The 24,485-nt window shown below is 42.4% G+C and overlaps 1 protein-coding gene across 4 annotated transcripts in view; it reads right to left on the bottom strand.

The window, feature by feature from the left end:
- Nucleotides 1–423: 423 nt before the first annotated feature.
- The window catches only part of HIC2 (HIC ZBTB transcriptional repressor 2), an 84,007-nt gene continuing 59,945 nt past the window's right edge, over nucleotides 424–24,485 (bottom strand). For 3 of the 4 annotated variants that reach the window (XM_031592850.2, XM_031592849.2, XM_090120899.1), the window contains 2 exons: nucleotides 19,398–19,536; nucleotides 424–13,360 (listed from right to left, as the gene is read on the bottom strand). In XM_031592850.2, coding sequence (XP_031448710.1) covers nucleotides 11,612–13,324 — 1,713 coding nt within the window. In that variant the 5' untranslated portion in view covers nucleotides 13,325–13,360; nucleotides 19,398–19,536 and the 3' untranslated portion in view covers nucleotides 424–11,611. The remainder of the gene's footprint in view (nucleotides 13,361–19,397; nucleotides 19,537–24,485) is intronic. The other variant, XM_090120900.1, reaches the window with a different exon arrangement.

The following is a 24,485-nucleotide window of genomic DNA, read 5'->3' as shown; positions in this document are numbered from 1 at the left end:
TGATTGCTTCATGAAGCAAGACCTAGGAATCAAAAACAGGGCATGCTTGCTGAGCAGAGATGGAAAACATCTGTGCTGGAAAAAAGGAGGGGTTTTCTGGCTGAGCAGTGGAAAATACAGATCAAGGCCTGGTTGTGCAATCTTCTCCGGCTGGCCTTTGGCTGCTGTTGTGGCACAGAGACTGGCTGAAGTTAGCAGGAGACTTGTGCCAGGCAATGGAATAGCAAGCGCCTCTCATGACTGGAAGGCTGGAAACCCAGAGCTTAGTCCTAAATGTTTCAGAGTCAACTGAGAGGTGACAAGTGCCATCTGGTAGTGCTGTCCTCTCCACTCTGCTGCAATCAGGCTTGTCTAGCCAGGCCCAGATGGTGGTTGAGTGGCCAGGATGGTTACAGTAAAAGCACACAGATTGTAGGGCTACAGGAAGACAACACTGCCCAGGTAGGAGCTCAATTCCTGCCTAGTGCTCATAAAGTGCTCACTGTGTGGCCACAGTGAGGGATGTGGTTAACTAGTCCAGCCAGGTTCCTGCATATGAATCCTCCATACCCATATTGGGGTGTGGGTGCATACCAAAGAAGACAGTGCACACGTGTTGTGCAGGGAAGTTCAACAAACACTAAGCTAGCAACTGCCATCACCATCCTCCGATGGCAAGGGAAGGCAATACCATATGTTCACTAGCCTTAACTGCTGGTTGCTTTGAGTCAGGCTCCTGAAACAGTTCTTGATTTGTATTAAATTCAAAATCTCAAAACAAAAGGAAATGAGCCTATAGCTTTAATGTGACATTTGGGTCTGAAGCTAGGAGAAAGGGGTATGGGACTCCATTGATTTATTTATTTTTAACAGTTTAATTGTGTACAAGAAGGAGAGGATGGGCAAGAACAGAGAGGGACATTTAGGCCCTTTATCCAGATTCTCAAAGACCTTGCTACTACCTACCAAGAGAACCCTGCAACATCTCTCTTCTCCCAGTGCTCCTCTCTGTAACCAAGGAAAAAACTAAGGGAAGAGGTAAAATGGTGAGAAGGCAAAAAGCAAAGTAAGCTGGCAGAACCATTAATCACCTCCTGGGTTGATACATACCAGCTACACTGGCCTTTCTTCTTAGCACATGGGATAGGAAAAGACAGTATGATGAATATTTTTCACCATCTAGTATTGCAGCCATGGATTCACCATAATCGACAGAGCACTGGTACAGGTTGTGGCGTCCACTTCTATGGAGACACATGTCTGTGCGACCTATTGTGGGGAACCTGCTTTAGCAGGGAGGTTGGTCTTGATGGTCTCTTGAAGTCCATTCCAATCCCTGCAATTCTGTGATTTTGTAATTGTAGGGAGATCATGCTTTTTTAGAACTGGCTGAGCGTACAGAGCTGAAACATGGGGATTCAGACCTTGCTCTACAGCACTTTTCAATTGTGCTCAACAGTAAGACATAGCTCAGATTTGGAGGAAAAACAACAACAACAAAACCATCAGTGCTGCAAGAGCCCATGGAGGGAAAGGATGAAAATGTGATCTGGTGACCTGCAGAAGGGAGGAAACTGCACAACTGAGGCAAGAGCAGTGCCCAGAGTAGTGCAAAGGGAAGCAGTTTTATCCCAGATAGCAAACTTTGGAATATTTCTGGCTCTCTGTGCCAAGTTTTTGAATCAAGGAACTTCAAGGTATTGGATAGGATGGGTGACGGCCTCAGATGTTACACATCTTAAGGAAACCAGAAAGTAGTACCATGACCGGAAGCAGGCTGTTACCTGCTGACAACATGCAGACATGGATGAAAACAGCATTAAGTTTGCAGTTTCCAAATGAATGCAACCACTGCATTTTGAGTTTTAGGCATTTTTCTTCCTGCCATAAAGGACCATCGTCCTGAGTAGGGGGCTGAAGACACCAGATGGGAAGGAGTGAGGGACCTATCAGCTCTGCTGACAGCAGCCAATCTCTCCAGTGGGAATCCTTTCACTTGGATTCTCAGCGTGCAGTGTATAGAAGTCTGCTGGAGGTGGCCCTCACTGGCAAGAATCTTGCCTTTGCTTAGATCTTTCTCTCATGCCCCTGTATGAAAAGGGTCTGAGAGCATATTTAAGATATTTTGAGAACAATTCCTCTCTCAGAAGAGAATTAGAAAAATGACATGCTTAGATTTTTGTTCCTGTAGCGCTTTTAAAAAGTACTTTGTAGACAAAGAACAGTGACTTTTGCAAGGGCAAATGATTAATTTTAGCTATTACAGGTAAAATCAATTTGTTTAAACCTGGGCAACTTTGTAATAGATCCAGAAATAGAAAGCCCAGACAGATACACAAAACTAATAATAATAGCTTCAGCATTCTTAGAGCTGTTGAGACTTTGGGATTGCTTGCAGATAAAACCCTAGTTCTTCAAAGTTTATTTTCAATACAAGACAGGTGAAGGCGTATTTTAGAAATAATTGCAAAGTGAGGTGTTAGTCTTTTGGCTTATGCTGACCTGAAATCGTTCTTTATTTTAAAATAACGTCCTTCTGTTTTAACTTCCTAAGATGAAGTCTGTCATTGCAGTTCTTATGAAACAAACATTCTTTATCTGTACATACTCAGCAGGGTCAGAACTGGATTTCAATATTGGTGAAACAAAATTTAATTTAACAAAAAATTGTAAGTTTTGTTCCCGTAGAAGAATTTGAATTTTGATAAAATTAATTTCCCTTTGAAAAAAGCAACAACAAACCTATCATTCAAAGTTTTACCTGATGACTGTTTGCTCTTCAAGAGGGAGAAAGGCAGTGGAGAGAAAGCAAGTGTGTGTTTGTGAGAAAATAAGTAAGTCCTACCAATAAATGGTGGCAGTGAAAGCAGAGGAAAGAGAGTACAAATTCCCAGGCATTCCAAGCATATCTGCTATCCTTTACATCCTGCTCTGGGCACATCATTTGTACATATCTGTGTTCCACCACAGAGTTTTGGATCACTGTCACATGAGACAACTCATACTATGAGATGAAAAGCAACTGACCACAGCAACGAAAGCAAAATAGAACATGCAATCTATTAAATATGCTGGAAACCACTCATGCCGCAGAGAAATGGAGGCCAGGAAGGAAAAACTTCCAGAAGAAATTAAGCAGGAAAAAAAAAAAAAAAAAGAAGAGAGAGAAAATGGTCATTGGTCGCTGGGAGAAGAGTATAGGCTGGTTACCACATCTGAGCTGTTCAGAAACAGCCGTTGGCTCTCTGTAGCTCTTCATCTGTTTTTTTGTTCATTTTAGTCCTTCTCTTTAACCTTGCTGGGTAAAACACATCTCCAAGGACAAACAAAAATGATTTTCTTACCAGTGCTGCTGACTTTGCAGTCTGTCAGAAAACTGACCAAACTTGAAACTCCCTCAGTCAGTCACTTTAAAATATAGTCAGCATTGTGTTTTAAAAAAAAGAAAGAAAAAAAATACATGAATTCAACAGCAGAATCATTCTGCAGCCTGTTAATGCTCTGGGAGAAACAGCAAAACTCTTGTGATGAGTTGTGTGACAAAAGGAAATGTTGCATAAAGCTAGACTTGGTTCTTGCATTATGGTGCAGATACTTAGTTGTCTTCATTAAATATATATTATATTGAAAGATCTTGAGATCCAGAAAGATAGCCTGGTAACTGGAAGATGCTGTTAAGAATCCAGATCAAGGAAATGTTAATTAATTTTGCTAGGTTCACACTTAACCCGTCCAAAGAAAAATGTCTGGTTCTTAATCAACTCTTTGAAACAGTAGATAACAGCAGGACAAGGGGAAATGGTTTGAAGTTGAGGGAGGGAAGATTTAGGTTGGATGTCAGGGGGAAGTTCTTTACAGAGAAAGTGGTGAGATGCTGGAAGAGGCTGACCAGAGAGGCTGTGGATGCCCCGTCCATCCCAGGAAGTGTTCAAGGCCAGGTTGGATTGGGAACTGGGCAGCCCAGTCTAGTATTAAATGGGGAGGCTAGTGGCCCTGCATGTGGCAGGGGGGTTGGAGATTCATGGTCCTTGAGGTCCCTTCCAACCCTGGCCATTCTGTGATTCTGTGATTAATATCTGAGAGGTTGAAATCTGCAGTGAGTGCTTTTGTCATTACTTACAATCATCTTTCCTGGAAGCACTTCCCTTTTTTTTTTTTTTAACCTGTATCACATGTAAACAAAGAACCATAGTTTCTTTTGGGAAACCTTTCTGCTTCAGATGTTTCTCTGATCCTCAAAGATGTGCTGATAGAGTTAGACTTACAGCCCAAATAGGCTGAAGGAATCTGCAGATCTGTAGGTGCATCTACCATCTACTGTCTCTGACAAACATTGCTTTTAAACTGTGATTAGGACATGAGAAGAATAAAGCAGGAGAAGCTATTCAAAAACAGCCTCAACTTACTGAGGATCATAAGAAAGGATAATGGAGGTATTTCACCTTTGCCTGCACGTTTACTGTATGCCAACCTGTCTAGTTGTTCATCCTTTCTTACATTCTAACAGGCAGAGATTTTGGCTTGTGAGCAGTATGAAATCAAATACTAAAGCTGAAATGAAAAGTTATGTGTGGCTATTTAGACTTAGACTGTTTGTGGGAAGGGTTGTGCTTTGTGATATAGCTCATTCAAATCCCTGAGCAAGAATAAATGAGGGAGGAGAAAACATAGACACGGTCAGATAAAGCAAAAAATGTAATTTTTCAATCAAGCTTTTAATGAAAAGATCATAAAATAACAGTTTCTCATCACTGTACATTAAGACTGCAAATTTCTGAATGCTGAGATCATATTATACTTTCTGTATCTTTTTATATGACACTTGAGTTGAAGCCACAACTACATGTGGCTCTGACCTGAATTCAAGCTCTTGAAGGAAATGAACAGAACACTGCAGCAGGAGTGTCGGCCTTTCCCTTATCCTCCCTTCTTCTCCCCTTCCCCAGGAAACATCCAGGGCACCTAGACTGACTGACAGTTAAGGCTTAAAATAAAAAAAAAAAAATAGAGTGAGAGAGATGGTACATCCCTCTTTTAATTGCATTTAAAATAGTAAAATAAAACAGGAGAAAATATCCAGCCAGCCACGTTAAGGTCCCGTCCTCATTAGGAAAGTTATCTTCAGCCAGTTAGAACGCTTGTGGAAGTTGGAACAGCTGACTTAGGTGCTTCAATTGATAACTTGTGAAGGAGAAGTCTAAAAAACATCCCACCCTTCAGGAAAAGCAAGCACTACAAAGCATGGCCCCTAAGTGCCAGCAAATTTCATTGCATGAAATATTGTTTTAAACCCTCCTTCCACATGGCATCCTGCAGGGTCTGTTCCATTCAATAAACGCTGATCTGCTGATCCCTATGTGTTCAACACTAGGCTTCACAACGCATAGGAAAACTGGAGAAAGGGGGAAAGAAGAGGATGATTACAACAAGAAGAAAGATAAGCTTGCCTGTTTGTCTCCTGCACTAAAATCAGGGCAATAAGGTACAATGGAGCTTACAACAGTGCAAAAAAAAATCAGGAAAGGTACCTGCAGAATTTCTTCTCAAGATTATGGCCAGTTCTTGAGCACAAGAGTAAGCTTATGAAAAAAAACTTTTCAAATACAACAGTATTTGAAGAAACTTTGTTCATGCTGAGAAAATCATTAAATTCAAATAAAAATAAGAAAAAATGCTGGAGTCCACTTAAATCCTCCAGGATCGCAGAAATCAACAAATATCCCCTTTCTTTATACTAATTTTTAAGACTGTTGCAGGTCCGTAACTGTTAACTCTACCAGTACTGGAATGAGAGGCTTGTGAAGTACAGCTTTTCCTAAGGACTCTAGTCACCTTACACGATTGGGAATCTGATGCTTCTGATCTGATGTTTATGAGGCCCATCACAAGATGGCACAGATGCTGTTGAGTTTGGCACAAAGCTTTCTCTAGCTATCTTAGGCGTTGACTCCCTACTTTTGAGAGCCTTATTGCTTCCATGGTAAACAGTAAGTGGAGGATGAGAGGGAGTTTTAAAAAGAAGCTATATTTTGATCTTCAGGCAGGACGTTAGACTCATCTCAGTCACAAGCTGCAACTGGAAGCACGCAACTGTTCCTCTGATGACTTTTACATTCTCCAAATTTTGCCAACATTCACCTCAAAATTTACTTGGTTGCACTGAGTGCACTGGATGTTTCCCCTGGTCGAGACCCATACTCCCACTTTTCAGAACTGAAGCAACAAGGTAAAATACTGCTAACCCAGACTGAACCTGCACTGCTTGAAAACAATGCTTTCTACACACACAACAGAGAGGAAAATAAAAACAAAAACAAAATAGGAATCTTAGAAAGAGTGACACTGTAACTGGAAACATTTAAATACAGCAAAACATAAATTCCTCTTCTATGCAAAGCTACAAAAGTCCAGTCTTTGTATTGTCTTCACAGGTTATGGTTTATGGCTATGCTGAGAGTCTCTGAGATTCTTTTTTTTTTTTTTTAAATATATTTTTTTTTTCATTTTTTTGAAATCCTGTAGAGTAGATCCTGCAGACACATCTTTGTGTTTGCAACTTTCTGAATTACATTGCAAAACTGTGCATACAGAATCTGAGAAATAAATACATTCATTACTGCACATACATCTTGATACAAAAACAACACTGTCAAATAGTGTTTGCACCATCTTTGTTAGATATTAAGACCAGGCAAAATTAATATTTCATTTTCCATCAGCCCCCCCATCAAATGTTTGAGGTGGCTTTGGTGTAGAAGGTAAAAGCTACAAAGGGTCAAGACTAATGATGGAGAGGTTTTCAAAAAAAAAATCCTTTTTTTTTTTTTTGGCTTCAGCAATATTTTTGCAAACCATCTTCATTGGTCATCAGTAGACTCTTCTAACATGCAAATCTAGCTTAAGTTTCACCTAGAAAGCCTTATGGTTTTTGGTTGGTCTCTTTGCACGTGACTGCAAGGAATGGAGTGAATCACTCCGGCTGTTTAATTAAAAGGTGGCTTAGATAGTCAGAACAACATAGCTCAGGCCCCAGGGCAGCTCTGGGTAGAAGAAGGGAGCTATGTGCCTGTGCTCGTGCCCTCACCCCAGACCAGTAAAGCTTCCCTGGCCACCATGCATTTCGCAGGGAGATGCTGCCTCTGCGCAGCCCATGCTGACACAGAGTGTGGCACAGAGTTGTGCATACTCCTCCACATCAGCAGCCACAGAGCCTCACAGAAGCTGCGTGTCAATAGCTCTTTGGTGTTTTCTGTGATCTTTGTGGCTCCTGCTAACTTCCCCAAATGCACAGAGCTGGGCTTTCATTTATTTTTGCCAGGAATTTGGTTTTGGAGGTCTTGCAGTAAGGGTTGGAAAACAGCTAAACCTAGCTCAGCCATTGCTAGCCCTAGGGAGATGAGCTGGGTACAGCAGCTCCCTCGTTTCTGACAACACTCTTCTCTGATCCCCAGAACTTCTCCCATCCCTCTACCCTCTCCTGGGGCTTCTCTACCCTCCCACTCAAGCTCCTCTGAGGAAGAAGTTGGCTGCTCCCCACGGCTGCAGGCCGTGGCCTTAGCAGCTGGGCCTGCACAGTATGAAGGCCTGGGCCTTGCCCAGCAGCATCCCTCATGGGCTGGAGATAAAAAGTCCTAAACCTACATGCCGTAGTTCTGACTGCTCTCCCTCTCTACCTTCACTGAGCAGTGTTGGAATGCAGGCTGGCTTGCAGTTCCCCCCTCCCGATTTGGGGAATCTGCAGTAGCCTTCAGAAGAAAAACCAATGGAAAAAGCAAAGATTAATTTTGACTGGCCCCTAGATCTGTTGAGGTCTGAAACTGTAAAAGTTTATGTAAACAATGAGATAAATATATTAGTACTTTTCTGAGCCAAGTGAGGTTCCATACTCATTCAAATGTGCTTTGGTTTAAAAAATAGTTTTGTGAATTTGGGTATGAGCTTCTTTTTTATACAACTTTCACTATTTTATCTTTTTTTTTTCCTGTTACTCCGAAAACATTCTGGAACTAAGTGACTAAAGCATATGCTTAAGCTGCCAGGCCTCTTATTTTTCTTTTTTTTTTTTTTCTTTTTTCTTTTTTTTTCTCTTTACATGTTTTATTCCTCTTGAGGCTCTCTGTGTATCTTGAAAAAAAAAAAAAAAAGCAACTCCCTCCCCCCACCCTAAAACTCTTAAAATCTTAAATATGAAACTAGTGTTTTGCTTTCTCATTAAAATACAGAAAAATGTTTGATACAATACTATGTCGTACAAATGCAGTTGAGTGTTCAGGCCCCAAGCAGGCCTTAAACAGTCCCTGAAGTTTTGAGTATTATTAGTTATTCATTATTACTGTCACAATTTGGAAAATGTTTATACTCAATCTACGGAACACAACTTTACACAGCTACTTGAAAAAAGAACAAAATTTCCTTTTGTACAATACTCTTGCTGTACACAGACTTTATGTCGTATTGTTTAAGTGCTGGGGGAGAGGGATAAAGTAAAAAAGCCATTCTGGGGAAAAAAAAAAAAAAAAAAAAAGCATTGGGTCCTGAAATTTCAAAATGATTTTCGAAACTTAAGAAAGAAATGAAGAGGGGACCTAGAAGGGGAAGGAGAGGCTACATCACTCACACGCATGCCTGTAAAATGGAATTAAATGGGGGGGAGCAGGTTGGTTGCCCACTTTGGATCTGACCGTGCTTCCCTGAGCTGTGGGTGCTCCGTGCCTTGGCTCAGCAGCCCCAGCTCCAGCTGCGTCCCAGGGCCTCTGCACAGCTGCCCTCCCACTTACCCCATCACCACAATAAACTGTGGGGCTATGAGCAGAGGGGAGAAAATGATGCCCAAAATCTACTGCAGAGGCAGAGCTTACTGCCAGCTGTATGTTTCTCACTAAGAGAGCTAAAGATTATTGTGAAAATCGGGACTTGGTGGGTTCTGAGCCAGCCAGCAGAAAAGGAGGCTCTGCTGTGGCAGCAGCCAGAGCCAGCATGAGACTGAGCTCAGCTTTCAGGCTGCTGGAGGGAAGGTGAAGGCAGCATGAAAGTGCCTTGGAACCAATTTTGCATGGCTGTCCTTACACCCTGCTGGGACTTACTTCGAAAAGAAGGTAGATGGCAAGGCCTTCCCTCTTTTCCCCAAAGATGATTCTGGGGATGTTCTTAGGGAGGGGGTTGGCAGGGAACTGAGGGAAGAAAAATTCAATATAAATTCAAAATGTGGAAGTGCTAAGACACTAAAAACACACCTAGTCCCCCAAAAGAAACAGCGTGCCTCAGCACGATGAGAAATGAAAAGTCCGTGCTCCCCTCATGCCCCAAGTCACAGTGGGGCCGGAGCAGGCAGACAATAGCACGAGCAAACAGCACAGCAGAGCGGGCAGGAGAGGGGCAGCGTGTTCCCTGTAACGTGACACCAGGCCAAGGCGCAGCTTGGTTAGTCTATTGCTTGGAGCCTGGATTCCAGCTTCCTCAGTTCATTCAATTGACCCAAAAACTTCTTTTGGACTAGTCCATCTTAACAAAAAAAAAAAAAAAAGAAAAAAAAAAAGAAATTTATATTTCTTTGTTTTAGACAAACATGCTCACTTTTTTTCTTTTTCTTTCTTTCTTTCATTTTTGGTCAAAACTTAAAAAAAAAAGTTTATTTTTTAAAAAAGATAAAATGTGAGGTTTGGAAAACCCTATGCAGAGACTATACTGGTTTGAGTGGGAAAAAAAAAAGAGAGAGAAAAAATACAAGTGTAAACTTTTCTCAATTCAGAAGGGATGATTCTACTGGCTGTGAATTTTTACCACCACAGTCACGGGAGGCTTGAAATAAGCCATAGCTTTCCACAAGGTCACGCCAACAAAGTCAAGGGGGCCAAGAATTGGTGAGCTGAGTTCTCTGTCTCTTCTCCTAAACCAATAGCAGCTGTTGGCTGTGATGTCTTATGCAGATGTTGCAAGAACATTTTGTTTCTTTTTCTTTTCATTTTTCTTTCTTTTTGTGTGCGTGTGTTAAACTATGTAAAAAGGAGGATATGAAACACTTTGGTTTGCTTTTTCCTCCTCTCCTCCACCTTATTGCACTCTGGATTCTAGTAAATTATAGGCTGCTATGCCCTCACCCTCTGTCCTGCCAGGTGTTTACAGACTGACCCAGATGTGCTGGGGGAGTGGAAGATGAGGGGGGCATTTTCCTCTCCCCATAGTATCCAGATTCAATAAACAAAGCTGGAAAGGGCCCAGAAAGCTCAGAGAAGTTTTCTTCTTTTATCTAAAAGTGACTACAAACAGCCAAGAGACTGCAAGCAAGCCAGGCCGAGCAGCCAGCACAGCTTCTGGCTCAGCATATTTTTTGCTTTGTCTTTGGCCAAGCTTTGCTTTAACATTTCTCTAGCTGACTTTTGATGGAAGGACAGGGTGGTAAAAATCCCTTAATTTAATTTAGCTTCTACTTTTATACTTACAATAAGAAAAAAAAATGCCTAATCTTTCACTAACCATCTTATTGTTCTCATGAATTCAAGAGGTAGCAAAGGTAACAAGTCTGTACACACAGACTTGTTCTTTAGTGAGGGAGGAAAGCTAAAAACATACACACACACACACACACACAAAAAAAAATAAAATAAACAATAATAAAAAAGTACCTAAGGAACTTGTAGCAAGTCCAGCCTACATCAAACCCCCTCCCTACCCACCCACCATAGAATTAACCTCAGACCTTCCAGTTCAAACATTCACATAAACGTTACAATGGTTTTTCCTTTAATAAAAGTACCTCTAAGCAAAGAATATTCATACGAAACTACTAGAAAAGTAAAGACGACCCCCTGCTCACTGAAAAATTCTCAGGGCATCCAGTCCCTGTTCAGTCATGGGTAAGGCTGAAGAGGTTTGCATGTTTTGTGGGAAAAGGTGGTGTGTGATTACTCATGCCAAGGATAAAGATTAAAACCAAATGAGCGAGGGATGGCAAGGAAAGCATCACCAGCTCTTTAAGCAAAGCACCCTGGCACTGCATGCCCAGGTGGAAGGCTGTCCCCACCATGGCCAGCCCAGCAGGGTGGGTGGTGAGTTCCACCACTGCTTTGGCTTTACCACAGCATCCAGAAGGGCTGCCAACCCTGCAAGATGGTCCACAGACACAGCTTCCGTGTTTGTGAGGGCAGTGCATTGTTTTTTCACAGATGTATGCTATTTCCTTTTGAACGGCAAGAAATACCCTACTGAGTTTGATTTTAAGTGAGGACATGACTAGGGCCACAGCATCGCATAGGAAAGAGGCAGGGAGGCTGGATCCAGCAGAGACAAAAGTTCCCTGCGGTCCTCCTTCTTGCTTCAGATTACCAAAATGACAGTGAAGTCAGTGCACATGGAAAGAAGTGACATTTCATGCTAGATCACCAAGATTTTGAGGGAGAGTTGGACTAAATGCATCAGCTTGGCTGTGGACCTTTTTTTTTTAAAAAAAAAAACAACTTTTTTAAAAAATGTTAAAGCTACATTTGTTTCGGCCTCCCATGACTGAACAGAGTGTGGGGAGTTGCCCCCTTTTTTGTTTGTTTGTTTGTTTGTTTTTGTTTTTTTTTAAGCAGCAAGTCTTACAGAAAGGTAAATCACTGCGGATGGGCTCGAAGCTCATTCTGGAGTCTTTGGCTTATGTGGGAGAGGTATGCATTCGCAGGTGGCTGATCAGATTGCGCTGCTGGGTGAACTTCCCACCACACAGTTGACATTCGTAGGGTTTTTCTCCTGAGTGGACACGCATATGCTCTGTCAGTCGGTACTGCCGGGTAAAGCGCATCCCGCATTCCTCACAAGCAAAGGGCTTGAGCCCCAGGTGGCTGCGCATGTGCCGTGTCATGGTGCCCCGCTGTGTGAACATCTTGCCGCAGATGTTGCAAGGGAAAGGCCGCGTCAGCCAGTGAGTCTTCTCATGCTGTCGCAGTGTCGCTGGATCCTTGTAGCTCTTCTCACACACCGAGCACTTGAAGGGCCGGGACTCTGCAGAGTAGGACTGGTTGGGGTTGGACAAATCTTCAGCTTCATCCTTGCCACCATATGTGCCTTCCTCCTTGATGTAAAGGTCTTCCTCGGTGTGTGTCTCCACGTGGGCATTCAGCTGCTCAGAGCTGGGGAAGCCTTTGCCACAGGGAATGCAGACATACAGGTTGTCACCATACGCCACTGGCTCAAACCCCTCCTGTCGGTAGACGTAGTTGGCACTGGTATGCCCACCACTCTCGCTCTCACTCTGGCCACTATCATCACTGTTCTCCTTACCATTTTCTACCTCCTCCTTACACGAGTAGGGCAGGTCTGCGCCATAAGCCCCAGCCAGGCTCCGCTCCACAGACTTGGACAAGGGCCCCAGCAAGATCCCATTGGGCAGCCCTTCACCTTCATCCCTGTCTTTGCCTCCATCCTTTCGGTCAAAGGCATTATCTTTCTTGATCCACTCCTTCTTACGGGACGAATGCCGGAGGCCCTTGCGCTGGCTGCTCTCTGTCAGCGAGTGGTGGCACTCTTCGCTCAGATCCATCTCCATGGGGTCACTGCTGTCCGCTATGCTGTGAGGGGCTCCAACTCCAGACTCGTCAAACGATGAGGCACTGTTGGCTGCAGGGGCTGAGGCAGATTGAGGAGAGCCATGCTGGCTTTCGCTGTGCTGCGTGTCATCGTGAGAGGCTGCAACAGGGAGTGATGGACTTTTTTTGGACAAATCGAGGCCTAGCTCCTGGTCACCAGTGCTCCCATTTGCACTACCACCCCCACCACAATTCTTACTGGCTCCCCTGCTTAAGGAGTGACAATTCTCTTGATTGGAGCTGCTGATAAAGACCTCATCATCAGAGAGCTTTCCCTTTGACAGCTCCTTTGTATGCGAGCCCTTCAACCCCTCATTTGACCCTGAATAGCGAGCTTGAATGACAGAAGCAGCGGAAAGTCTCTGACTCCTGGCAGATCTCCCAACACCAAGGCCACTGGCCTTGCCAGAGAAGGACTTGCTGTTCCGCTTTAGCTTCTTTCTGCAGAGAGCTGCCAGGTCGTGCAGTTGGAGGTAGCTTGCTGCGGTGAGGAGAGCACTGAAGTTCTGTTCACCGGGCTGGTCAGTCGTTAAGAGCTTACCAGTATAAATAAAGTCCAAGATCTGACGGAACACGGTGGGGTTCACCATGTCCGTGTCTAAGTTAATCAGGTTGTCATGCAGGACAAGGGATTTGAAATACATGCTGCTGGCTGCCAGGATGTTCTTATGGGCACGAAACAGGGCATTTTCTACCACAATGATCACATCACAGAGGAAACCTTTGGCTCGTTGCTGGTTCAGCTGCAGTAGCAGTTGTTTGGCATGATTTGGCAGTTCCATCTCCACCTTCTCTTCCTTTCACCTTCACTTTACCACCTGCAAAACAGGATGATGGGAAGTGTGAACCTGTTGTTTCCACTCAAACAAGTCTACATTTAATAGACTGGCTTAACAGTGTGCAGTCTTTGTTCAACTTGACACTGACTAAGGAGCTCTGGGTATGATCCAGCCTTGCAAGCTGTGATCCGTCCTGGATTACGGAGAGAAGTATTACTCACACTAAGATTTCAAGTCTCAAAAATCAGATTTTTACAAAATAAATCATCATTGGCTGGAATTGCTATTCAAAAGACACTAGTGAGAAAACAAGTTAGGTATAGGGGAAAGCTTTTTGCCTTTCCTAACACAAATCTGAAGGGGGAATAAGGAGAAAGATAAAAAGGAAAGGAAAAAAAGCATCTATCTCTCTGCCATTTGTATATCTGAGCACGTAAAATAACTAGCATAAGCTTCAGCTTCCCTGCTTTAATGTGTAGTTTGTTTCTTGGCTTTAATATGTTGAAGTCTTACAACATATTAAATCCCAGCAGCTCTGGGGTTGAGAAAATGACATATAGCAACTAAATCCAGTGGAGATGGAATTAATCACACAGAGGTGTCAATGGGAAATCTCCTTACGAAAGGCTATTTTAAAAATCACCCCCCAGGCAATGTCCATATCCTAATCCACTAACATTAAGTGTTACAATCCTGGACTGCCTGAAATTCAGGATGCTGAGCTAGCTAAATGCCACCAAGTATATTTAACAATCTGAAACTGTTTTCTCAAGTTAATTCCTCCCTTAGTTTTGAAAGACTTTTGTCTAAACAAATAGAATTCAAGTAACCTATCTCAGATTGCAGTCTCTCAACCCTGAAATACTGGTAAGAGAGTAAGATTGTGGTTACCTCTGTGTAGTTCATGTATTTCAGTAATGGTATGTACAGTGTAATTTATTTTAGATATTTATATTGATGGCCCTTATTAAACAGCTGGTTTGAGAAAGATCCAAACTAACTGCCACCTGCAAATTTGGTAGATATGAGAACATATAGAAATTAGAATTTAAAATTGGGGCTACATTCAGAAATCCAAGATTAATTTTGTTTCTTTCGTTGTTGTTGTTGATATTTTTGTTTGAAAGTGTCAGCTACTACTTGTAATAGGCATTTATCTGTTAATTTAAAATTCATTTAAAGTAATTTCTGAGCTTAAACATAAAACAGCTACCTTCAGCTTTCCCCTTCTCCCTTTCTTTCCCAGTTCATCTTATTATTGAAATAGATTTCTCCTTTTGAAGGAGGGGCAGGCCCTACATCCATAGAAATGAAGATTGTTCTCTTAAAATCATCTTGACTTAATGCTTTTATTGCTTGTGTGTTCCATTCTTTCACATCAGATTTCAAATGATAAAGCATTAGGCTGATCTAGGCTTATCTACTCTCTGGGTCAAGTATGTGTACTCAAGAAAAAGAAATAATGAGTGATACCTCCATAGTTTAAAAAAAAAAAAAAAAAGCCTCTTTCATACCTTACTTATATACTTACTGGTGATGAATAAAAAGTTTTCATTTTGCAGAAAGGTGTTAAATTTACATCATCTGTTTCTGTACAAAGCAAAAGGATTTTCCTTTATGAAAGAAGCAACCAGAAAGTAAATTATTTCTCTTCCCAAACCGCTGACTTGCTAGAATGGCACTTCTGCAGTTACCAAACAATCTGCCAAGCAAGTGCCTCCCTTCTTCCACAGGACATATTTTTTCAGTTGACCAGCCTGCAATTTGCCTTTGCATTTGGTAGAATTTTGTGGCCCCTGTTCTGTGCACACAGATCACAGTGGCTTTTCACCTTGATCCACAGCTAAAGTGGCTGTTCTACTTTTCTGTTCCATTCCTATCCATTTCACAATGGATGGGATCCACAATAAATGGTGGATTCACTGCTCATTAATACTGCTTCCCAAGATGGCCGGCTTTAAAAAGGGTCCCAGCCAAAGAAGGAAATACAGGCTTGCCATGGTTTTAGACAATTATTTCTTCTCTCTCTATAGTGTTTCTGTCATAGAAATTCATTCTGCTGCTTCTTGAAAACATAAAAGGATTACCACCAGTGAACAATGTTTAGCACTTTAAAAACAAGTTTTGCTGGATATGATTACAGCAGAGCAACAGTGCACAGGCAGTGCATCTGGCTGTAGTAGCTTGCTTCCAGAACTGCCAATTAAAAGGAAGAAGCAACAAGAGAGGCACCAAATGCCCACTTTTATCTGACCAGACCTGTAAAAGCACTTACTTCTGGGTCACCAAGATATATTCATAGGGAAGGACAAAAACTTGGCTTGCAACATAACACTCTGTCTCTAGATATGAATGCATCCTGCTTAGCAGTAGCAAGAGACCACCTATTACTGCACTGCAACTATAACAGTGCTTCTCCTTGCATATAATATGCAAAATCCTTCAATATAATTTTTAAGTGTTCTATAAAGAAAAATGCAGGAAGAGAAAGGAAAGATCATAGCCAGCATTTTTTTTCCTGAACAGACTAATAAAAAAAATATGTGTTCCTGAACTAGAAGTGAGCTTGTTTCCCATTCTTATGGCGCTTGAATCAGAGGTCTAGAAATTTCTGCAGACATGTTTGTCTAAGCCTTTGCAAAAAGTGAAGGCTTGTTGCAGCTACAAATGGGAACCCTTCTGCCTTAAATGATCTTGAAATGAGGTAATGAGGTAATGAGCCTGCAGGGAAAGCCCTCAAAGCAGACCCAGAATTATATTTTGCTTTTTACTGAACTCTATGAGGAAGATAATGTTATTATTAAAACATAGTATGTTCTGCAGCAGAAAAATTACCATAGTACACGTTGTTTAAATTACCTATATTTATCTCAAATGTCAAATTTTACAAAAGTAAAATTTCAGGACAGAAGTATGAGATAGGTTGTTACCCATAGTAGATTTTAAATGCAGCGGTCAAGTTTAAGCAGTACAACACTATCTGTCGAATTTGAATTTGTTAACTGAAGTCTAACATGGATTTAGCAACACCAACAAGATGAATGTAATAGAACAGGGCAGGCAAAACCTTCAGCCAGGTTTAGATCTCCATATATAAAAGTTTGTCAGGAATTGCCCACTGAGGGTTTTTACCAGGACAGCAACATGGGTCAGAGAACACACCTTTGACTGACACACCTTTGTTGGCATACCTGGCTTATGTATCTTGTACAGTCCTGGCACAAATAAATTCATTCCAGATGTTTTCCAGAGTTGACCAATTATAAACCCTTCTTTAGCAGCGATGCATTTTGTGAGTAGGGGAGTGCTGGAAATCTTGTTAGCAAAAGGAGAAGCATGCATTATTCCTTGACCTCTGGCATTCCTAAGTTCTCACTTCTAGTGGAAAGCGTGGGATCAAAGATAACTACAAGGTTAAGTCCTGTATAAAACTGAGCAGATCTTCCCAAACAAATGGCAGGTGCAGCCTTACAAAAGTCTTCCTATCCAGTTTGCAGAGAATGGTTCTTAACAAACCTTGAAGATGTGCACAACATTACCACCAGTATTAACAATAAAAGCCCCCAAAAGACCTGGAAAAATCACAGTGGTTTATATTTTGTGTATTTCAGTATAATTTTTAAGAACCCTTCCTTTTCTGTTTTCTGCAAGAAGATTTAAAAAAAACCCAACAAACAACAACACAAATTCCCCATTCAGAGGGAGTTCTCTGATAAAACAAAAAATAACAACAACAAAACCAAGAATATATAAATATCTCACTGAGGGTCACAGTCTTTCAGTATTGAATTTGGTGTGCAAAATTTCACTCCTTTGCATTTAAACAGGATCACAGAAGACTTTGATCAAATAGCATTAAAGGTGGCTTTTCAAATTTAGGTTGCTTCCCAGTCATTCAAGACACAGTTTTCAAAGCAGAACTTGCTTAAGTATTCTTGTGCAAGTAAGGAAGAAAGCAAAACTGAGGCTCTCCACTACTCCACCATATCCATGTCACTGCGACACAGCACATGCAAAGATATGGAAAATACAGAGCACAAATCACAGATTACAGCAATGCTGCAAGCAAATGCCACACATTGAACAAAGCTACGCGAGCTAAAAGCATTTTCACAAGCAATAATGCCCAAGGAGCTGGGTAACTGTGAGCTGCTGTGCCCAGGTTTGAGCATGCATCGAGTCATCGAGTGTGCGTGGAGGGCATGCAGAACACACCAACAGCTCCAGGAGCTTTGCTGCTCTCACTACAAAGCAGGAAAAATGTAATTTGCTCTCAATTTCTGTAAAGACTTTGGAAATCGCTGAAAATTAGGTTGCCAAAGTACAGGAGAAGAGGAATCCCTTCACTACCTGTAAATAGTATAAAATCTACTATTCATTACAGATTTGAGTCTCTTTAATATTCCTAAATCTTTTCCTAAAAGTAATTCCTGAATAAATGCTGTGTTATCTTAGCAGCCTCTAGTAGGAGATGCTATTTGATTTCACCTGCGTTATAGATTTTAGCATCTGAATACTGTTCACCTTTTAAGAAGAAACAACAGTGAAGCAAAGAATCAATCAAGAACAGATTTAAGGAATCACTCATTTTGTGGAGAGAATTTGTGGATGAATGAGAAGGCTATATACCGAGCACCTGAACAGTGAACTAACAGTACTGCAGATAAAAATCAGCAAACAATTAGATGTGATGTATCAAATTAGATGCCAGTAAAGCACTAGCCTAGCATGCATGTTATATCTAGGAAAAAATAGGGTCCTGCTTACTTATGACCTTCCTTGCTAAGCAGTTCTGCTGTACCAAGTAGACATGCAGTAGTGAGGATGGGAAAGAACAAGACAAACAAAACCAATTGCTTTCTTTATTGCTTTTTCCCACCAAGTTCCCACCAACACTAAAAATGCTGTGTCCAGCTACTATCATATCTAGGTGAAACTGAAACACGGATTCTTCACCCTTCAGTTTCAGAGGAACTAACTTTTTTAGAGAACTGGAAAATCCTAACGGGAAGGGCTTTCCTACTGTTCGCTGGCTCATCTGATCTTTCTTTCCCTACACCCCTAGAGAATTTAATTCCATTATTTTCCCAAGGTATTGGTGAGGTGGTCTCTCAGGGCTGCTAACCTTCCCCCCAGGAGCTGCAGTTGGCAGGTCATTAGCCCATACCTTGTGAATGTATTCACATTCCAGAGCAGCAGAGGCAGACAGAGGAATGCATGAACTGTGTTAGCTCAAACCGTTCTCTATCCCCTGTGAGAAGGCAGACAGCAGAACACTGAAGCAGAGGCAAGAACATGCACTTTTTCATCATTGGCAGTAGAGCAGCAAAAGCTCTTTGAGATGGTCTCAAGCAGAAAACTGGATGCAACACCGTTGTTTTTCACACTAGAGTATCTCACACTTCAAAGTAGGACCAACATGTCAAGTTACAGGGGAGAGGTCTGCAGAACTGGGGAAGGAAGAGAAAGCAACATGCAGGAGAAAGCAGGATGCGCAGCGGCTGTTGCAAGCGTAGACATGGAGAGGAGGAGAATAGAGGATTATTTCACAGATAATACCGTATCAGCAAACATAAAGTGGTCCTTATCTTGTTTGTTACATTCCATTTAGTGCCAGATAGAACTGCCATCCTGTCTCCCTCAAGCAATTTGCAAGACACCCGCAGAAATGGTATAGCTTGGCTTATGGTCACAAGCACCTCTTTAGTACCTTTGTGCTGCAATGTTTGGACATTTTGTACGTGGGCAATACATGCTCAACTGCTACCAGCTTCTGACCCAAAAAGGAGAGAAGACAGAGTTAGATGATGTCCCTAGTCCCTTCCTTTTCCTGTCCTAGAATAACAAGCAGAGCCTGACATGGCTAGTTCCTTCCCCGCTGCATGGCAGACTGTATAGGCAACGGAGATGTCCATGGGTGAAGAGGATAGAAGCCCTGTGTGCATGAAAGCACTAACATCAGGAGAGCAAAGTGATTTCCAGTCATTGCAAGGCTATAGCAAAGCAGGAACACCTTGCTATAAAAGCCAAGACTAGGAGCAGTAGAATGCAGATTAACCACTTGGTTGCCGCTTACCATGCCAGGTACATTGGGCTAAAGGCACCTCCATCCAGTGCTGCCCGACGTGCCAGGTACATCCCATGATGTTCCATTGAAATCACAACAGGCCATCAATAGAACGTGGCTGCACGGATGCAGAATGGAGAACCAGGCGCTGTTAAATGCAATTAAAAAACGGCAATCAAAATTGTACATTTTAAAATGGCCATCTGCCTTAAAAATGTAACTACTAAAACAACCTCCCCTCCACCCATCTCCCCCGAGCTGATCTGTGACAGAAAGAGCGGAAGGCCCTTCTGCAATTTTCCTGATGACTTGCTCTGTCCAGCTCCATTCAGGATTCCAAGGGCACTGAGCTTCAGGGATACCAGGGAACACATATCCAAGAACAGCAGATCCCAGGCTATCTGCACCAGCTTCCCCACTGCCCAGAAATACAGGCAGGTAATATCACCATTAGAAATACTTCTGTAATAGAAAAAAAATAAATAAAATGCTGCCAGAGCTTCATAGTCTTGTTACCCATACAGGCAATGGAAGTAGTACTTAAATGCTGATCCTTCATGTTGTTCCCTTTTCCCTGTTCCCCTTCCCAAGCTCTTGAAATCCTTCTCTCATAACATCTCTGATGTTATGGCATGGATCCAGGCTGAGTCCTTTGGCTTTTGTTACATCTGTGGAGCAAGGAGGGAGGAAGGAAAAGAGAATATTGAACCCTCCCGTTTATAATGATGCTTCACTAATAACTTTATTATCCATTCTTGGAGACTGGAAATGAGATTGATTCATCATGAACTGCAGCTCATAAGAGAGTCATGAAACTTAAAACGTATAATTCCACCCTTCCCTGCCCAAAAGAAGAACAACATCCGTCTCATGCCAAAAAAAGCACATCCCACTGATGCACTCAGCTTGTTAAACCTAGAGTATCCTCTGCAGTGCATATTGTCCTCTTCCAAGAGTCTCAGCAGTCAGCTCTGACAGGGTTATCAAGGAGGACATTCTCAGGAAAGATGCTAAGCACAGGCCTCTCTTTACAATTGTTGCTACTCTAAGCAGGTAAAAAACCCAAACCACCAGAAATAAACTTGCAGCTTCACAGGGATTTAAGACAGGACTTCTGACCCTTTTGCATAGCTCATATCACATTGATGGCTGCATGTCTCCATCTGCGCTACTGCAGATAGAAAACTTACATTTAAAAAGTTAGAAGAATATTGATTACCATTTCAACCTTAAAAGATAAAAGGCTGAATGGAAAAGACTGACAGTAATGAATCTTATCTGTATTAGAGTGAATGGAAGGGACAGCAGTGGCTTGGCAAATAGAAAGCGTTTTCATGAAAAGGGCACCGAATGAGGAGGTCTTCATTCTTCTTGGGCATCTGCTGGGCTCAGGCACATCCCATCGTTCCTATCTGCATACTTATCCTCACAGTTCTGTTACTTAATCCCTTCCATAATGAGTAGGGCTTTCGTACTCAGATTGTCCTGTTTTGACTGCTCTGTACTGTAGAATTTTAAATCTTGTCGATACAGTGAAGAAGTGAAATGTGTTTGCTTCCTGACCTGGGCTATACTGAGCCAAGAGCATTTGCTGAACCACAGATCAGAGCTCCTGCTTTCCAAGAGCTCACACCTTGCATAAAAGCAACACATTACCGGCTGCACTTGCAGCATCAGGGCTCTGCAAAACACTTAGCAATACTGGCAGTACTCAGTTTAAGAAAGACTGAATGCTGCATGAAGGTATTTATTTGACTGGTTTCGAGACAGTAGCTCTAGTGCAGATTTACACCCAGATTACAGTAATTCTTGCTACTGTGAAGCAAGAAACTTCTCTATGGTTGTGTTTTCCCTCTAGGGCAGAGATTAGCAGAGAAGGCTTAACACAGAGGTGTTTTCTGCTGCTAGAGCAACAGGCTGCAGTCAGAAACGAAACTTCCTGTAATTCCTAAACAGAGCTTTTGTATATTATACGTTTATTTTCACCATTGACACGAAGACTACCGAAACGTTTACATGGGAGGAGAAAGGAAAAGCATAGACATCAGAGATCTTGTCAGGCAGAGCCAGGCACTACAATTTCTGGCAAATCTGCAGAGTACAGTTGATATTAGCATAGTAGTGGCACAAAACACTTAAAGGCTCAGAAGCAGTAGATGTTGGTGCTCCTGCAGCCCTGCAACAACTGACAAGGCTCAGCCCTGGCTTGATACTGTGTTACAAGTGAGACAGGTGTACCTGATGCTGATCTAATAACTCCCCATTCCAATAAAATAGCCACATATTCAGTAAAGTAGCTCAGTCCACCTAAGAGGAATAGTATCTGTACCCACTCAGCAGGTACAGGCCCTGTGGTCTGCAGAATTCCTGTTTCCCACCTACCTTTTAGCATTGGTGCATAGAATTCTCCCTTCACAATGCAAGAATTTAGGATGTGACTAAAGGACTGTTGCTGCCTCCCAGCTAATTCTAGAGAGTTTTAGGCAGAATCTACCCCCCAGTGAATTACTGGAAATGGAATGAGAAGATGCTCAAGGTCCTAAACCCTGGGATCTGTTCCTCAGTGTGATAGGCCAGGGTTTGCAGGTGGTGCTTGGGGTGGTAGCTTTGTGCTGGACATTGCTTTGGGAGAAAGAACACACTGTGTTGGAGAAGGAATGTCATGACCCTTTTCTAACCGAGACTGTCTTACAACAACCTTCCAGTTGCAGCACAGCTTTAGGGCTCTGAGTCACCACGGGTACAAGCTGATAGCTGGGTTGTGAAATGCAGCAATTCTGGAACAAGTGCACAGTTCTTTCAACTGTTCCTGTGACTGGAGAGGGATCTCCAGGACAGGGATGAGATAGATAACTAGGAGTGCTAAATCCACCAGCTATTGTGACTCAGACCCATCAACAGGGTTTGTTAGAGCAAACAAGGCCTCACAGCATTGGAAGAAATGGGAGAGTCTGATAAAGATCCTCCCAATTGGCCTGCTTATTTTTATTTCTTCTGTGGACTCAGCAATTTTTTCTGCAATTAGAAGCAGTCTGTGCAGGAGCATCTGCATACTGCTAATGTTGGGAACTTGTTGCAGTAGATTACACTAAGCTCCAGGCCAAGGGGGGCAGGGAGGACATGGGCAGTAAAAGTCTTGGACCAAAATGTTATCTCTCTTGCCATATGCCAGATGCCAGTGAAACAAACTTTGCCATCTCATTTTCTCTACAAGACCAAGTTTCATTCACTTATTTCATCTGTGCCTGTGGATGCAGCAGCAGTTCTCCTTAACACAAATAATCAATGCCTTAAATATGGCACCTTTTGCACTTTATCCACCTTTTATTTCTCTCTCTCTCTCTCTTTTTTTTTTTTTTTTTTTGTCCCAAGAACTGATTATGTGCTCCAGCCTCTACTTCCAGATAAATATTTGCCCCTAAGCACTAACCTGCCCTCAGATTCTTCCTGTGTGCTTCACTCCTGTGAAGTTTTTCAAACAGATTAGTTTAAGAATTGGCCCTGGCAGTGTCAAGACCCTACCCAGCACCCTTCCAAATTGGATGTCTAACTTACCATCCTGAACCTCATACATGGGGTGCTTTGTGACCACATTGTGTTTCTGCCGCTCTGAACCTGCCGAATGAGAGGATGCCAGAAAGCCACTGTTGCTTGTGAAAGCAGAAGACCTTACAGGCCCAAGGTCTTGCAAACTATCTGCTTTGCAGCCAAATCCATCCAGATGAAGATATCCTAAGGGGAAAGTAGGGCTTGTGGTGAGATACTTGAATGCTTTGTGTAATTTTACCATGTTCAGAGTTTTTCATGTTTCCTTGTTTCCTCTTTAGATGTGAGTGGTGCCTCAAATTCTCATTTCGTCTGTCATTCCTCTTTCATCTTCACTTGAGACTACAGACTTTTTTTAAACTCCACTTACTAGCTGCAAGGAGGTCACTCTACTATGCTTCCAAAGTCCTCTTCTTCTCAGAAAGGCTCCCATGCACAACAGTGGTCCAGGGCAACAGATATCTCAGGCACATTTGGCCAACCTTCTCTGTCAGAGTGTTTATCAGCTTCAGTGATTACAACTCCAGGCAGTTACAAAAAGTGGCCCAGCATTATGGGATGTTGAAAACTTTGAAACAATGCAAAGTATCTTTCCTTCTCTATGCAGTATTCTTGTCAGTGTCGAGGATTTTCTGGCAGTTCTCAAGACACACGAATTGTAGGTTCTTGTCATAAATCAAGACTCAAGACATGTCTCCATTTAAAAAAAAAAAAGTGAAAGAGAAGGGGCAAATCAGAGAAAAAGGTAATTCTGGCCAAGGATTTGGTTTTGAAAAGGAGATTGGCAGCTTGTGCGTGTACTTTTATCATGAAATCTGGAAGCTCCTCAGAACAGGACCCCCTGAGCACATCATACTGAACCATACACACACCTCACAGCAAAAGAACCAGCAGCTCTCTCATCAATTCCAGACTGCTCAGCTTCTAACTCAACACTGCCAGAAGGCAAGACTATAACAAATTAACACCATTCACAATTCATTGAAGTTGCTGTTCCATTGTTTATTTAAAACATGCGAACACACACTCACAAGTTGACTCTCTGCTGCCATCATCCAAACTCAAGATTTGTAGTCACAGAGAGACAGAGAGACGAGCAAAGGCAGTGGATGAAATTCATACAGAGCAGCAGTCACTGCACTGGAACTCTGCTTGGGTGTTGCTCTTTCACTGCAAGCAAAGCAAAAGAATGCCCACGTTGTTCCAGCCTTGAAGACAAAGGTGTAAAAATCCTTATTTCAGCAACTTGACTAGAAAAGTTACAAAAAAGAAAGAGCCCCAGGTTTGAAAGGACTCGAGCACAAATATGGGTTGGTTGGAGAATGGCTTGAGAGTAACCTTGGGAAACATTTAGGAGTATCAACTGATTAAAGACTCAACATGAGCTGGCAGCGTGCGCTTGCAGCTCAGAAGGCCAGCCATATCCTGGGTTGCATCAACGGATGTGTGACCAGCTGGTTGAGGGAGGTGATTCTGTGCCTCTGCTCTGAGACCCCACCTGGAGTACTGCATCCTGTTCTGGGGACCCCAACACAAGAAGAACATGGAGCT

This window comes from Phasianus colchicus, chromosome 18 (genome assembly GCF_987193195.1).
Source record: "Phasianus colchicus chromosome 18, bPhaCol1.hap1.1, whole genome shotgun sequence".
Classification (NCBI taxonomy): domain Eukaryota; kingdom Metazoa; phylum Chordata; class Aves; order Galliformes; family Phasianidae; genus Phasianus; species Phasianus colchicus.
The sequence above is the reverse complement of the archived record's forward strand: the minus strand, read 5'-3'. Positions and strand labels throughout refer to the sequence as shown.